Source organism: Pelodiscus sinensis, chromosome 1, assembly GCF_052426305.1.
Source record: "Pelodiscus sinensis isolate ZL-2025 chromosome 1, ASM5242630v1, whole genome shotgun sequence".
Classification (NCBI taxonomy): domain Eukaryota; kingdom Metazoa; phylum Chordata; order Testudines; family Trionychidae; genus Pelodiscus; species Pelodiscus sinensis.
The window spans coordinates 290,372,361-290,387,573 of NC_143052.1; the positions used below are offsets into that span (position 1 = coordinate 290,372,361).

General features: G+C 39.3%; 1 protein-coding gene across 12 annotated transcripts in view; it reads right to left on the minus strand.

Annotated features, from left to right (window-relative positions):
• Positions 1–15,213, minus strand: part of ENOX1 (ecto-NOX disulfide-thiol exchanger 1) — a 549,328-nt gene that overhangs the window by 51,896 nt on the left and 482,219 nt on the right. For all 12 annotated transcript variants that reach the window (XM_075918965.2, XM_089775466.1, XM_014574205.4 and 9 more), the window contains one exon: positions 3,562–3,746. In XM_075918965.2, the coding sequence (XP_075775080.1) occupies positions 3,562–3,746 (185 nt within the window). The remainder of the gene's footprint in view (positions 1–3,561; positions 3,747–15,213) is intronic.

Here is a 15,213-nt window from a genome sequence, read left to right on the forward strand (position 1 = left end):
ATTATTACTATTTGCTAAATGATGATGGTGTGTGTCCCAAATGATATACCAAATGCAGCTAATGTCATGGTCCATAATCAACTAATTTACAGTACAGGGCCTAGATCTCCAAGTATTTAGATATCTAACATCCACTGATTTCCTCTAAGAGCTCGAAATTATGACAAGTGCTGGGCATCTCCAGCTCCCAATGACTTCAGTGGGAGATGCAAGTGCACAAGAAAACAAATGAAATACCTTGACGACTAGAAGAGGTTTAGTTCAAACTGTCCATTTGTTATCACAACACTTTCACTGTCTGAATCGTTTGCATTATAAATGGTAGAGGCTCTTTTGCAGGATAATCCTTTCACTCTTCATATTTGTAACAGTTTTTGTGACATTTCCTTTGTTCGGTATGACTTTCCCCTGACTTCCTACAAATGGCCAATTCGATTCTTCAGTCCTGTTCTTTATGATCCTTAACTAAAATAATGTTACCAAGTTTGTGTGAGGACACAACATGTCTACAGGATAGTCTATAGGCCAATACTGCTAATAATCAGATAAATAATTCTGTAAGGAATTAATAATGCCATCTGGCATGTATTAAAAATTAATCAAAATGAGCTTCAGCATCACTCAGAATATATGTCATCTACAATATCTATATGGTAAAAACCCAAGGCCTGTTGTCTGATCATTTTCAATCAAGTCATTTCACATTAGGGAGTCAAGATTCAAATAAACTTAGCATTTAGTGATTAACATTAGATCCTAAAATATCTAACCCATTCCCCCAAAACACTGGAATAACATTCTGAAAGCAAAATCTCTCTGATCATAGAGTTTTCTTATGTTGTTTCCAGCGCTGAGATGCTCAATAAGGCTATGTCTACACAGCAGCATTATTTCGGAATAACTAGTGTTATTCCGAAATAACATATTCTGCATCTACACAGCAAGCAGTTATTTCGACATAATGTCAACATAATGTCGAGGTGGAGGAATTCTTACTCTGACTCCTGTAACCCTCATTTTACGAGAAGAAAGGGAAGTCAGAGGAAGAGGTCTCTAACTTGGACTTCCTGCTATTGACAGCATCAAATGCCGAAATAAGCTATTTTGAGTTAAGCTACACAATTGATGTAGCTCAAGTTGCATAGCTTATTTTGGCTTTAGCCTTGCTGCGTAGACCTGCCCTGCGTAGACCTGCGTAGACCTGCCCTTACAATTTGAAAAGGTATATATTTTATGTATCTCCCCATATAGAAATGGAAGCTAACTCCACCTATAAAGGCATGACAATTTAATTCAATTTCCATATAAGGATCAGGTATAGTGTATCTCATTTGTTGCCATAGATACAAGACGTTTTTTCTTTTAGTTTGAGACCTCATAGTGAGTATGAAATTAAATGGTGACACATTCATGGAGGGAGTTAACTCAAAAAAACATAACTTCAGTGCCTGAACTGCTATTACACATTTTTAAACAACATAAATTGCTAAATTGCTGTTACTGCCCATAAGGTATTCTTCATGAGGAAGTATCTATGTGATTTTGCTGATAATGCTTTTTGAGCAACAGAAGTGGTGAGAGAAGAGAAAATAATCACTCATTTCATCAGTCCTATAATTGTGCAAAAGAAACCTGAAAAATCACTAGATAATTGGAGGGCATTAAAAAGACACTAATGTTGCGTTATTTGTTACTGTTTGACATCAAATGTGTGTAAAGAAAATTCTTTAATGTTCAAAATTCATCTGTTTCCCCATCCAGACCTGCACTTCAACTGCAATTTAAATCAATTATTCTTTAGTTTTCAAAGCGAGAGGGACCAGCGGGGTTTTTTTAGAGTGAGGGGTAGGGGGAGGTGGTGAATGTGAACGGAAAGGAAGAAGGAACAGATGTGTTAATGTGAACATATAGATATGGTTCAGGAACTTGGTGAAAACCAGTTCATCTTGTCTTAAATTAAATATAATATCTACAACAAGATAAAAGGGAATGATAGAGTTCTTCTTGTTAAGTCATTACGAGCCAAGACCTGGATGTATGTTTAATATTTTATATAGAGCCTGATTTTCATAGGTGCTGTACACACGCTGTGCTGATGGATTTCAATTGAAGCTGTCAGTCTTCAGCATTTCTGAAAGCCAAACTCAGACTCTATATACATAAAAGGCCAATTTCTACATATTCTTGGGTGAATCACAGAAAAAGCATAAAGGCTATAGGGTGTCTGATGGGTTACTTACAACCAAAACCCATCTACTCAAACCCATTACAGTAATATGCAAAAGAGACCCAACTTAGCTCCATCTAGCTGTTGAACCTGCTAACAATTTCCCAACAAAACACCTGATCACTGCAATCCTCAGCATATCCTCAAATCAGATCCCCAGATTCCCTTTTACAACTCCTTCCTCCCCCAGAGGAAGCTGGTTGGCTTGATCCCGTATGCCACATTAGCACAAATTCGGTAACTCACAGCAAAATGTCAAGGACTTTAAAAACCATGGAAGATGGGAAATACAGTTGTGCCATGGACAGACAACATATAATAAATGATGGGTTTCAATTCTAGCCAATTCAAATTCCAGAGCCCAATTCTCTTTTGCCCTTGCACCCCAGGTAACAATTGAATCCACATGCGAGTGAAAAACTACCATTTTGATTTGGTAGCATGTAATTCCCATTTGTACTGGAGTGAATGACTTCACAACGTCCAAGGCAATGGATAACATGCATTTAAGTGCATATTTAGCAATTCATGCATTCATGTGCTTAACTTTAATGAAGTCAGTGATGAAATTACTCACACATTTAAAGTCTGCACTTAAGTCAGAGGTGGGCAATAATTTTTAATGGGAAGACTTTCCAAGAATTTGGTAAGTGGTCAAGGGCGGCACTTTTCTATGTTAATGGAGGGATATGGGTCTGGGATGGAGGTTGTGTGCAGAAGGTAGGTTGGGGTAGGGGATTTGGGTGCAGGAGGAGATGTGGGGTTTGGAAGAGATTTTGGGTGAAGGAGGGAGTTGTGACCTGGGGCAAGGGATCGGGGAGCAGGAGGGATGAGAGCTCTGAGAAGTAGTCTGGGTGCAGGAGAGGATTCTGATCTGGAAGAGGGGTATAGGAAGGTGTGCAAGGTCTGTGAGGGAGTTGTGACCAGAGGCAGGGATACAGGAGGGAGGGCAGAAGGTTTGGGTTGTGATCTAGGGTTGGGAGGAGGGAAAGGGTGAGGTGCCAGGTGCAGACTCCTGCAGGGATGCACTTACCTAGCGGCTCCCAGACAGCAGCCCAGCGGGATCCTTGGGCATGCTCCCTGCCTGCTGCACCCCTGCATGCTGCTCAAAGCTTTTGGGTTTTGGGGCCATGTGCATCTCTGCGACACATGCTCCTTTGTGGGGCACTTTCCATGCTGCCTGTGCCTGCCAGCACAGCTCAAACAGCCCATTGACTAGTTACAAAACCTGATTTTGTCACTGCAGAAATTTGCGGTGTTTATTCCCTAACAAAAAATACCTCTTTTTGCATATCCATTATTGGGGAAAGGCATTAAACTTGAGCTGATGGTACCTGCTGCATGCCTTGCATTGTCTGCTGCAGAAATTGCAATTGTTGGTCCTTTGTGAGACTTTCTTCTGTCCGAAAGAGTTGTCCCTTCTCTTGTTTTAGAAGCTCCACCTCATTTCTGTAAGCATCCAGCTGCCATCGGAGGCTGTCATTCTCTTCCTTCAGGGCATAAGCTTGGGCTGTTAGAGCTATGAGAAAATGAACAAGCCAAAAAAAAAATCAGTATGATTCAATCACTGGTGGATAATATAAGGAGCATTGTTCAGTCAAAAGGGGATGCATCATAAATGTAGGGTAAGCACTCCACTCTTAGGTTTGATTTAGAGAAATTACACTGGTTAATGCTTTAAGATCAGTGGTAGAACATTCTGGGTATGTCTACACAGCACACTAAGCCTAGGCACTGACTCAAGTCTGGGGCCCCTTCTGTCCACACAGAAATTAGTCTGATCCGTGTCAAGGAACTGTCTTGGATGGGGCCATGGCGCAGTCAGAGCCTGAGTCTCACTGTGATGTGGGTCAGAGCCCAGGCATTTTGTAGTGTGGACACAGCTAAAATCTGTGTCACCACTCTTGGGTCTGGAGAGTCCATCATACACAAGAACAACTCTAGTGGTCTGCTAATGGTTTAGAGTCTAATAGTTCATTAGAAATAGCAGGGCTAATACACCTTTGCCACTTCATAAGTTCAATTTCAACTGGTTTAGGGCCAGAGTGAACACAGACCTGCTGAAATGGTTCAATTAATCTTCCCTATTAATGCGCCACAGTACACTAAGGGCTCGTCTACAGGGGGACACTCAGAAAGTTAATCCAAATTAAAGTGGCTTAGTTAAATTGCATTTAATTCCTGTGTGGAAAATTCCTATTTAGAATCAAAATGTCCTTATTTGGATTTAGTTTAAATCGCTTTTCTGAGTGTTTCCGTGTAGTCAAGCCCTAAGTGGCCTTGTGACATCTCCTTGGATGCACTACTACTGTGAATTGTGAGGCAAGAGGAATTGCAAATGAAATAGTATAGGGCAGCACACGTGTGGCTGACTAGTGTGGAGACACTGAACTGTTCACACTTAATTTGGCTCAGTTCTTTAGTGCAGACAAGGCCTGAGATAAATATCTTAAAGCAGGATTTTTAGGCATGGAGGTTGGGACTTGCATGGCAAATGCAAATAGATGGCAGGGGTCATAACAACTTTGCCCTTCTGAGTGGGAGGGAACTGCTGATGGTAAGGAAAGCAGTTGAGAATCACCAACCAAGAGAAATGTCCTAACAAATGTCACAAAATGACCTATTCCTGACAACAGATGTCAGCCAGGATTGTCTTCTTACTCTACCATCTCAAACTAGTATTAAAAACAGTTTAGCTGTGAATGAATTTTTGATACTAATTCTAAAAGTGTGCAAGATACCTGTTATAACAGAGTCATTCATATTTTCTATAAGGGAGATTTCTGCTCCTCACAATTTCTTACCTGTGTCTCAGTAATGGTGTAGTCATACTGGTACAACTGATAGCATGAGATGCAGTGGAGCGGAGATGCATGCATTTTTACCATTGAGTCACATACGGAGATAAAAATGTCTGCTGAGCTCAACTAGAGATTCCCTATTTCTGAAAACAGGCATGACATTTCTGAGTGTGGGTGCTGAAAACAGTTCTGTTCTGTATACCTTAGCAGTTAATCATTTGACAGGGGCACAGTCAACAAGAGTTTATTTACTAATGAGATGAGAGCATAAAAGCTATGTCTATACAGCAGTGTTATTTTGCAATAAATGACGTTATTCCGAAATAATATAGTCCGCGTCTACACTACAAGAGGTTATTTCAACATAATGTCAAAATAATGTCGAGCTTCTTACTCTGACTCCTGTTACCCTCGTTGTACAAGGAGTAAGGGAAGTCAGAAGAAGAGCGCTTTGTCTTCCTGCTGCATAGACAGAGCCAAAAGACGAAATAAGCTATTTCGACGTAAGCTACATAATTGACATAGCTCAAGTTGTGTAGCTTATTTTGGCTTTAGCCCTGCTGTGCAGACATGCCCAAACTATTGAAATATATTTCAATCCTTCTTCATAGACTACTTGCTAAATTTAGACATTGATACCACGTAAAAAAAAGTGACATTCAGTGAAAAGGCAAAATTCATAAGTTTTAGATTGGCAAAACTGTATTGACCTCACAGCATTTTCCCAGCAATGACATAGAAACTGTACAGGTGACTGTTTAATATAGTTATACTATGGTTGCATTCAGAGGTTCCATTCAGGATTGAGGCCTTGTTATGCTAAGAAAATTTGCCTAAGTAAAGCTTTCTGGATTTGGTCCCAAGAGAGAAAATGTGGAAACACACCCCATGTGGATTCTCTAGTTATTATGGATCATTTAGACAGAGAAATGATGTAATAGAACAAAATTATATAAAATGTAAATGCTCAAACCCCTCCCACCAACAATAACCAACATTGGCACTACAAGAAAATTACTACATTAGCTGCAATGAAAGACACTTAAGTCATTTCCTTAGGAAGCTCTATTTGGCCCCTTTTCAATTTAGACTGGCATTTTTATTATCATAACTGATAGCAGGTGTTTGTGAAGAAATCGATTAGTATGCAGGGATGGAAATTACATTTGCCAAATGAATTGCACAGTCTGCAATATAAGCCTAAATTTGTATAGCAAAATGTGGGAGGCTATAAAGCATATACCAATAGCATTATTTAAAAAATTATCCAAGCATAAACACACATAGAAAAGTGTGGCAGCCATTATTTCAGGAATGCTGTTAACGTCCTAGTGAAAAAGTTTACTCTTGACAGTTCTTGACAGCAACAATAGTAATTTGACTTAGCAAAGTATGATGCAATCCTATTTTCATTTTTAGTCTGTGATAACATCACTATGAAGCAGCTCTAATTAAAAAACCCTTCATCGTCGCCAATTCTATCTGCATTTTGTAATAAGAGCACAAAACTGATTAGATGATTTCAAGCTTGATATTACAGAATTTTTGTTGTGGTCAACAGTAACAATATGGTTACTTTCCAAAGCATAATAAGTTATATATTAGTACTGCTTAACTTCATGCCAGTCTTGAGCAGACCTTGCTGCGTAAAAAGTCCCTTGAATACTGTAAAAATAACGAGGAGTCCTGTGGCATCTTAAAGACTAACAGATTTATTTGGACATAAGTTTTCATGGGTCAAAACCACTTCATCAGATGTGTGGTGGTTTTGTGTAGTTTTGACCCACGAAAGCTTATGCCCAAATAAATCTGTTAGTCTTTAAGGTGCCACAGGACTTCTTGTTGTTTTTACACATACTGACTAACATAGCTACCCCCTTAGACTTGGATACTGTGCATATAACAGGATTCAAAATCTCTGTCAGATAATTTTGTTTCCTGGAAAGAAAATCTCAATACATCATTACCAATAAAATATTTTACTTTTGACAGGAAAAATCTTTCTTTGACCCAATTCATTTCTATTATTTTGAAAACAATACAAACACATTACTGCAAGTATAGTGGAGTCATTAAAATACACATATAGGTTCATTGTTGCATCTAATTTGGCTCCTTCTAAATACATAGGAAAACATCTCTCTGGAAGATTTAGTTGCAGCTACTGTATCATATTAAATTGTTTTGAAAAGCATGTAATCATTCTTCCATGATAAAATTTACCCTCAAGAAATTGTTGTGAGGAGTCCAATCGGCAACTAAGAGAAAATAATCATTTTCCATAACAACCAGATAACAACATCTGAGAAAAATGGGTTAAGCAAACACAAACCTCCAATCCAGTATAAATTATTTTTGAAAATTTGCTTCTCTAGTTCAGAGAGGGACCTGAATCACATTCCCAAATGTTGCAGTTTGGAACTTCTTTGCTGTGTACGGAGGCAACTAAATGTATAAATTAGTTCTTTCATGCTGAGCAGCAGACATCACTTTGTGGTTAGCTGGCTATTAGATAGTATTATGTACCACTAGTGGGTAAACCTTGACTTTCACACAAAAGCTTTAACAGTAGGAATACCCTTCCACTCTGTACAATAGAGAAAAGACACACATGCAACAGAACCAGATCTTTTCCACTGGTTTCGGAAGGCAGTGGTAAGAATGCACATCTCCACATCATCTAACTCAGCTCCAAGAGAAATCTCCATAAGATGTTGCACAGATGGAATGGACCGGGCCTGTAAATCTGTTGGCTTGTTATTTCTGACAGAGTTTGTGTGCTCGTGCTTTACAGCTTATCCTGACTGGAACAGCAGCAGTGAAACATTTCCACTACCAGCAGGTATGTTGATACATCCAGCAGCAGCAACCCTCTAAGCACAGGTCAGCAGACTTGTTAGCATATAAAAGCCTGTTTATTAGCTTGAGAGAAATTTGGGTTTCCCTTTTGGTATTACCAAATCCATACTGATATGTGTGAAGAGCAAAGGACAAAGATGCTATGTCTCACAACCAGATGGAGCTTTTAGTACAATGAGACAGATAAGGAATGGTGCTAAAAGTGTTACAGGGCGTGGTGGGAGTGTAATATATGAGCAAACACTTGATGACTGCCTCAACTCCTTATTTCAAAGCAAGGTCAAGCAACCAGTTGGATGAGGCACTGGAGAACAGTGGGTGGAGGGAGGGGGAGATAAAACACCAAAAGACCAGAGAAATGCCTGTCCCTCACTAGAGCACAACCCACACTCCTTACCCCTCACATGAGGTGCAAAAGAGGTAAGACAAAGACCCAGATCCCCCACTCTCCAGAATGGAATGTGACCATAAAGATGTAAGGGGTGTGACTAATGGCAGGAACTGCATGTAATGAGAGTTTATAATACTTCTGGCTATGAATAGTTCTCATTACTTAGCATCATCTCAATATTAAATTATTATCTGTAATTCAATAGTACCAAGAAGTCCCAGTTGGGGCTGGCTCCTCACCATTATAGGTACTGAACAAATACATAGGAAAGCATGGTCCAGGTCATAAAGTGCTTACAAAATAATTGAAGACTAAGGTACAACAGATGAATGACCCAGACAAGAAGAAGAAACTAGGGAGGGAAGAGGAGGGTAACAGTAATAGGTTCATAAATTACAAAGAATTCCTTGAGGGGTCCAAATAGTTATAAAAAATTGTTCTCCCAGTGGTCCTCTATCAAGCCATGAATACTAGATACTACTTGTAGGCTTCATGCTAGCAGAGAGCCTTGAAAAGGAATTGAACAAGGAGAATGCAGTGATTTTATTGACAGACTTGGGGAGAGCATTCAAGTGTCAGGAGCATCATGAAAGGAGATGCAGACAAATAGGAAGCTTTACTATTTGGCATTATTGCTGGAGCAGAGCATTAGGGTAAAGGACAGAGTGAGCAACAACAGATAAGATAGAAGGGCACAGTAGATAAAGTCCTTCATTTCTCTGGCTAAAGAATGCAACTGCAACACAAGAAAATAGCCATTTGCAATTAACACACTGAAAGTGCCCACCCACCTAACTTTTTAAAAACAGAAATACCACTGAATTTAGTGCACTAGAATGATCACAAACCAGTCCCATGATTTTACCAATGAATAGTCAGGAAATTATTCCTTGTTACTAGACTAAAAGCAACTCAGATAATTTCTAAAAAGGTAACAGAAATTCTTAAAATTTAATCTTAATAACTCTTCCAAGTTAATTAACAGGAAAATATCCTTTTTATCTACAGATGAACAATGTTGTTAAGTTTCCTTACAAATCAATACATGGACTTTAACAGGGATTTATCTTCAGCATGAACACTTAATATGAAGAAGATTCTTTCCCAAAAACATCAGAAGCAGAGTCTTACTGCTTTACCTCTTTTCACTGCAGAATCTTGGAAAGGCTAGGATTTATAGCAATAACCACTGGAGTAAGATGATACTGACATAGGGCAGAGGATACTTACATTTTGTAATCCATCTCAGAATTGATTGGGATCAGGAAATAAACCTCTGACTTTTTCCAGCACTTCTCTGGGTCACACAAAGTATAGTACTTTATTGTGTTACCTTTATTACATGGTGTGTGGCACACACATTAAAATGTTGCTGAAATATGCACTGGGTTGCTTATGTAATGACCAGTGACCAAAGCAGGTTAGTGGGAAACCCAGAGCAGAAATCAAGTGTGCATGGGTGATCAGGGATCAAGCCAATCACTATCAAAGGTAATTCAGAACAATGGTCTGAGTTGTAACAGGGATCAATAGTTGGAAGATCCAATCCAAAGGGCCAGGTCAGTGGGTTAAGAAGGTGAGGTCAGGCAAGACAGCAGGGCATGGTCAGGCAAGGAGGTCTAGGCACCAACCAGGAACTGTCTGTTGTTCAGTTTCCTCTTCCTGATGAAGCTTCTATATAGTCAATGTAGCCAATGAGAAGTCTGTCTATCCAACCAATCATGTGTTGTGGTTCTGTAGGCCTTTACCATTAAGGCTGTTGGTCAGGAGCAGCAGTTCAGTGTGTTGCCATGGTGCAGCAGCTAAGAATATTGGCTCGGAAGTCCAATCTATTAGAATCTTTTCAGAGTGTCAGCAAGCATGTGTGTGAGTCAGTGAATATAATGTACTTGACTATCAGAAAGTCTTTGACAAGTCCCCTCACCAAAAGGTCTTAAACAAAGTAAGCAGCCATGGAATAAGAAGAAAGGTCCTCTCATGGATTAATAATTAGTTAAAAGATAGATAACAAAGGGTAGGAATGAATGGTCAGTTTTCAGAATGCAGATCTAAACAGTGGTGTCTCTTAGGGGTCTGTTCTGGGACCAGAGCTGTTCATAAAAGTCATAAATTATCTGGAAAAAGTGGTAAAAAAGTGAGGTGGCAAAGTTTTCAGAAGACACAAAATTACACAGTTAAATCCAAAACAGACTGCAAAGAATTATAAAGGGATTTCACAAAACTGTGTGGCAGAGCAACACAATGGCAGATGAGTTTCAGTATTAATAAATGCAAAGAGATGCACACTGGAAAAATAATTCCAACTATAAATAGAGAATGATGTGGTCTAAATTACCTGTTACCACTCAAGAAAGATTTTGAAGCCATCACTGATAGTTCTTTGAAAACTCAATGTGCAGCAGTAATCAAAAAATCTGACAGAACGTTAGGTACCATTAAGAAGGGATAGAAAATAAGACAGAAAATACCATAATGCCTCTATAATAAATCTATGATACATTTACACCTTGAAGGATGCTGTTCTAGTCACTGCATCTCAAAAACATATATTGGAATTGAAAAGGTTTCAGAGAAGTCCATGAAAATGAAAAAGGATATGGAATAGCTTCCATATGAAGAGAGATTAAATAGACTAGGACTGTTCAACTTAGAAAAGAGATGATTGAGAGGGAATATCAGAGAGGTCTATAAAACTGAATAGTGTGGCGAAAGTGAATAAAGAAGCGTTATTTACCTGTTCACATAACACAAGAATCAGGGAATGCTGTGAAGGCCAGAAATAAAAATGGGGTCAAAGGAGAATGAGATAAATTCACGGAGGAGAGGTCCATGAATGGACCTCCCTGGCTATAAGGTCCTTCCTTGCACAGAGGATAGGTCCATGGGCTGCAACCCTGCTCATGTTGGTTATTAGCCAACACGGGCAGGGTTGCAACACATGCTCTCACTGCCAGAAGCTGGGATTGGACAGCAGGGGATGGATCACTTGATAATTGCCCGGTTCTTTTGATTCCTTTTGAAGCATCTGACATTAGTAATTGTCACTGGGCTAGACAGTCATTCTTATGTTCTTTTGTTCCAGGGTTTGGAGAACTTGAATTAGCCCATTATGGAATTAAAAACAGTTATCACAGAAAAACTGGTTCTGAAATACTTAAATATTAAAAAAGATTCTAAGTTTTAAGACTATGTAGGGAACCAGTATGAATAAAGAAATTATAATGTTTTGGACCCCTTAAACTGTTCTGGGCAATCTTGTGATCATATTAATGTTATCTGCATCTTCCCTCCCCTATTTCTTCTTCCTGTTTGTGACACTTACCTGATGTCTTGTCTTCAGTGAGATTGTATTCTGTTTAGAGCAGGGACACTGTCTTCCTATGTGTATGTCCAGTATGTGAGACCATGTGAGAGCTGAGAAAAGCATTCTCTGTTGAGGTGCTTTAGCTAAGGAATCATCTTACAGAAGAGATAAGGAGAATCCAGAGTCTGACCATCCTTAGGAAATGTTGCAAGGCCTTTTCTCTTTGAGAAAATCTATCCCCCATAACAGATGTTCACAATTTGAACAATCCCTTTTATTCCCAAACCCTAAACAACCCTATCCCCCCAAAATAAAATAAAAAGCAGCCTATCCAAAGAGAGTTTGAGCCTGAAAAAGGGAGAAGTGCCAAAGAGTCCATGAAGTCCACTGGTAAAGTTTCGGTTGCTATGGATATTATGTGGAAGGTGCTCAGATATGGCTCAGCATACATTTTTACCATCAGTAGTTCAGAGACTTATGGACAGAGGGAAAAAATAAACCTTAGAGCTAAGTTCAAAAAAATGTCTTGAGCAAATGACAATGAATCCTGAATTACTTGCAAGAGAGCTATGTACTAAGAAACTATGTCTGAAGCAATCCTATGACTAGAATCTCAAATGGTTACTCTCATTGCTAGTAGGAGAGGAGAGAAACAGAAAGTGACTGACCTCCTGACATCCAGAATAAGGGGTGTCAAGCATCTTTACTAATCAATCATAGAAAAGAATTAGAGTTTTAAACAAAGTCAGGGGGCAAAGTGCCTCTCTACTTTTGAGGACACTTAGGTTATGTCTATACTGCAAGGCTTTTCCACAAGAGGAAATGCAAATGGAGCGCTCATTTGCATATGTCACGCTCGCATTTGCATTTCCTCTTCAGATCCCTTTTGTGCAAGAGGTTTTTGCACAAAAAAGAGCTGTGTTGATGGCTCCTTTTGGCGCAAAAAGCCCCTTTTGTGCAAGAGCGGTTCTTCCTCATTTTGTTAATAGCAAATTCGAAATAGCATGTATACACTTCAGGGAAGCCTCAAAATTAGTCCGAGGCAGACTTCCCTAATGCAGATGTGCTATCTCAATTTAGAGCCCCAGGAGGCACTGGGGAGGAATAAATTAGAATGGCTCTGTTGGGGGGCTATTTTGAAATAGCAGCAGTGGAGCGTCTATACACGCTTTATTTCAAAATAGCTATTTCAGAATAGTTATTATTCCTCGTAGAATGAGGTTTACAGATTTCTGAATAAGCTGTCCATTATTTTGAAATTATTTTGAAATAACAGAATGGCTGTTTAGATGCTCACACTGTTATTTCGAAATAACGCTAGTTATCTTGAAATAACAGTGTAGTGTGGGCGCACCCCAAATGTCCAGTGTCTGGCTCACTCATGATGCTTTCATTTAAAATACACAGTTACAATTTCAATTTTTTCTTGAGAGTCAGTGGCCACATGGAAACATTTTCCGGAGGAAAAAATGGTCAGGCTTGAAAGCTCTGAGTTTCCCTGTGTCTCTCTAGAGATTTTTCTAAGTGTTTTTTGGTTTTAAGTTTTTCTTATAGCAATTGCCTGCTTTGAATCTCAAGCTTATTATGAAGCCAATCCCTACAAAGAGGTTTACCTACCTTCAGACACTGCTTGTGTCTTATACTTTGGGGGGATTTCTAAAGCCTTCAAGATTTTAGCCAATGTCTCAGTATTAAGTGTACCTATTGAGTCAATGACGCTGACTAGAACACAGAGGGCCTCAAGGGCAGAAATCAGATTACGGCAGAAATCCAGAAAGGAGTTAGAAGAAAAGAACTCAAAGTAGTGGTTGTTCATAGCATGTTCAGTGATTTTAGAGGTGGACACAGATAGGACGGTACACTTTATTCTTTACAACCATTCCAGCTTGTGGAATTCAGAAAGGTAGATTTCAACCAGCTCACAGAAATAGTAGGCAAGGTCCCATGGAAAGACCGATTAGCAAGAAAAGGAGTCACAGGGGATTGGGAGTTGTGATGGATCACCACATCAACACAAATCAGCAATGCAATGGTATTGCTGAAAAAAAAAGCATATGCAATTTTAGGTTTCATTAACGAAGGCATAGCATGCAAGCAATGGAAGTTGGTATTATTGCTATACTTCGTGCTGGTTAGGTCTCCGCTGGATTTCTGTGTTCATTTTTGGTCACCGGTGGATGTAGAGGAAGTGGAAAAGATCCAGAAGTGAGTGACAGAGATGATCAGAGGGGTGGAATGCAAGCCATACGCTTAAGGAACCGGATATATTTCATTTGAAAAAGTGGAGATCAAGGCAGGACATGACACTATACAGCATAGCAGATTCAGATTAAATTCAGGGCAAACTTCCTACATGTAAGAACGGTAGGACAATGGGAAACTGGAATCTCCTTCTCTAGAGGTTTTCAAAAGGAGGCTGGATAGACACAACAAATCCTGCATCTTGGCAGGAGGTTAGATTAGATGACCCCTGTGATCCTTTCTCACTCTGAGTCTGTCATCTCTACTGGCTGCCAGTTCAGTTCTGAATAAAATTCCAGGTGCTAATCACCTATCTATACTGCCCAAATAAATTGTTATCCCACATAACTTTTCCGATACATCCCCATGACAACTGTTGTCAGAAAGCAAGTTTCAACTATATATTCCTTTGTATGTTGCTCAAGATAGTCAGGGGCAGGCATTGCTGGTGGTGTACCCATGCCATCAGTATCTGATCCTACATGAAATAAATCTGAGTCCCAGCTTGGCCATATTAAGGCACCTCTTCATCCAGATTTTCCATCAGTATCAGGGTCTTGAACACTCCTGACAATTAATGTGCCTGCTGATCTACCACTGTGATTTTTACCTTATAAATACTTCTGATAATAACATAAATAATAGCAATATTATTTCTACATTAAATTCTCTAGTAAATGCCTCTCTCTACTGTTAGGAAACAGAATGGAAATAGATTGTATCATCTTCATTGTGTCACCACATGCTACTTTACAAATGATCTGGTGGGAAGCTTGAAAACTGCCAAGCAGCTAACCTGAAATAGCTGTGAAAATATAATTAGCAATATATATATACACAGGAAATTACCAGATACTCTAGCATCGTGTAAATTTTACTCTTCACCTTTAAACACATAATGTAACTAAACAGTGAAACACTTTAAACATTTTTTCTAACCTTTATGTATACTTCTCACAGGGATATCTGTTTTAGTCTGTATCTGAAAAAATAATGAGGAGTCCTGTGGCATCTTAAAGACCAACAGATTTATTTGGACATAAACTTTTTTGGGTAAAAAAACCACTTCATCAGATGAAGTGGAATGGAGATTCCAGAAGTAGGTGCGATAGTCATCATGAATAGGTCAGATTACCAACAGGAGGCTACCAGACAATTCTCCTACACCACATTCTACCAGCCACTATCCTCTGATCCTACTGAAGAATATAAAAAAACCCTGCACCATCTGCTCAAGAAACTCCCTGCAATAGCATGGGACCAAATCTACAGAGACACACCCATAGAGCCCCAACCAGCGGTATTCCATTGGCTACTCAAAATCCATAAACCTGGAAATCCTGGTTACCCCATCAGCTCAAACATTGGCACTCTTCCAGAAGGGTTTTCC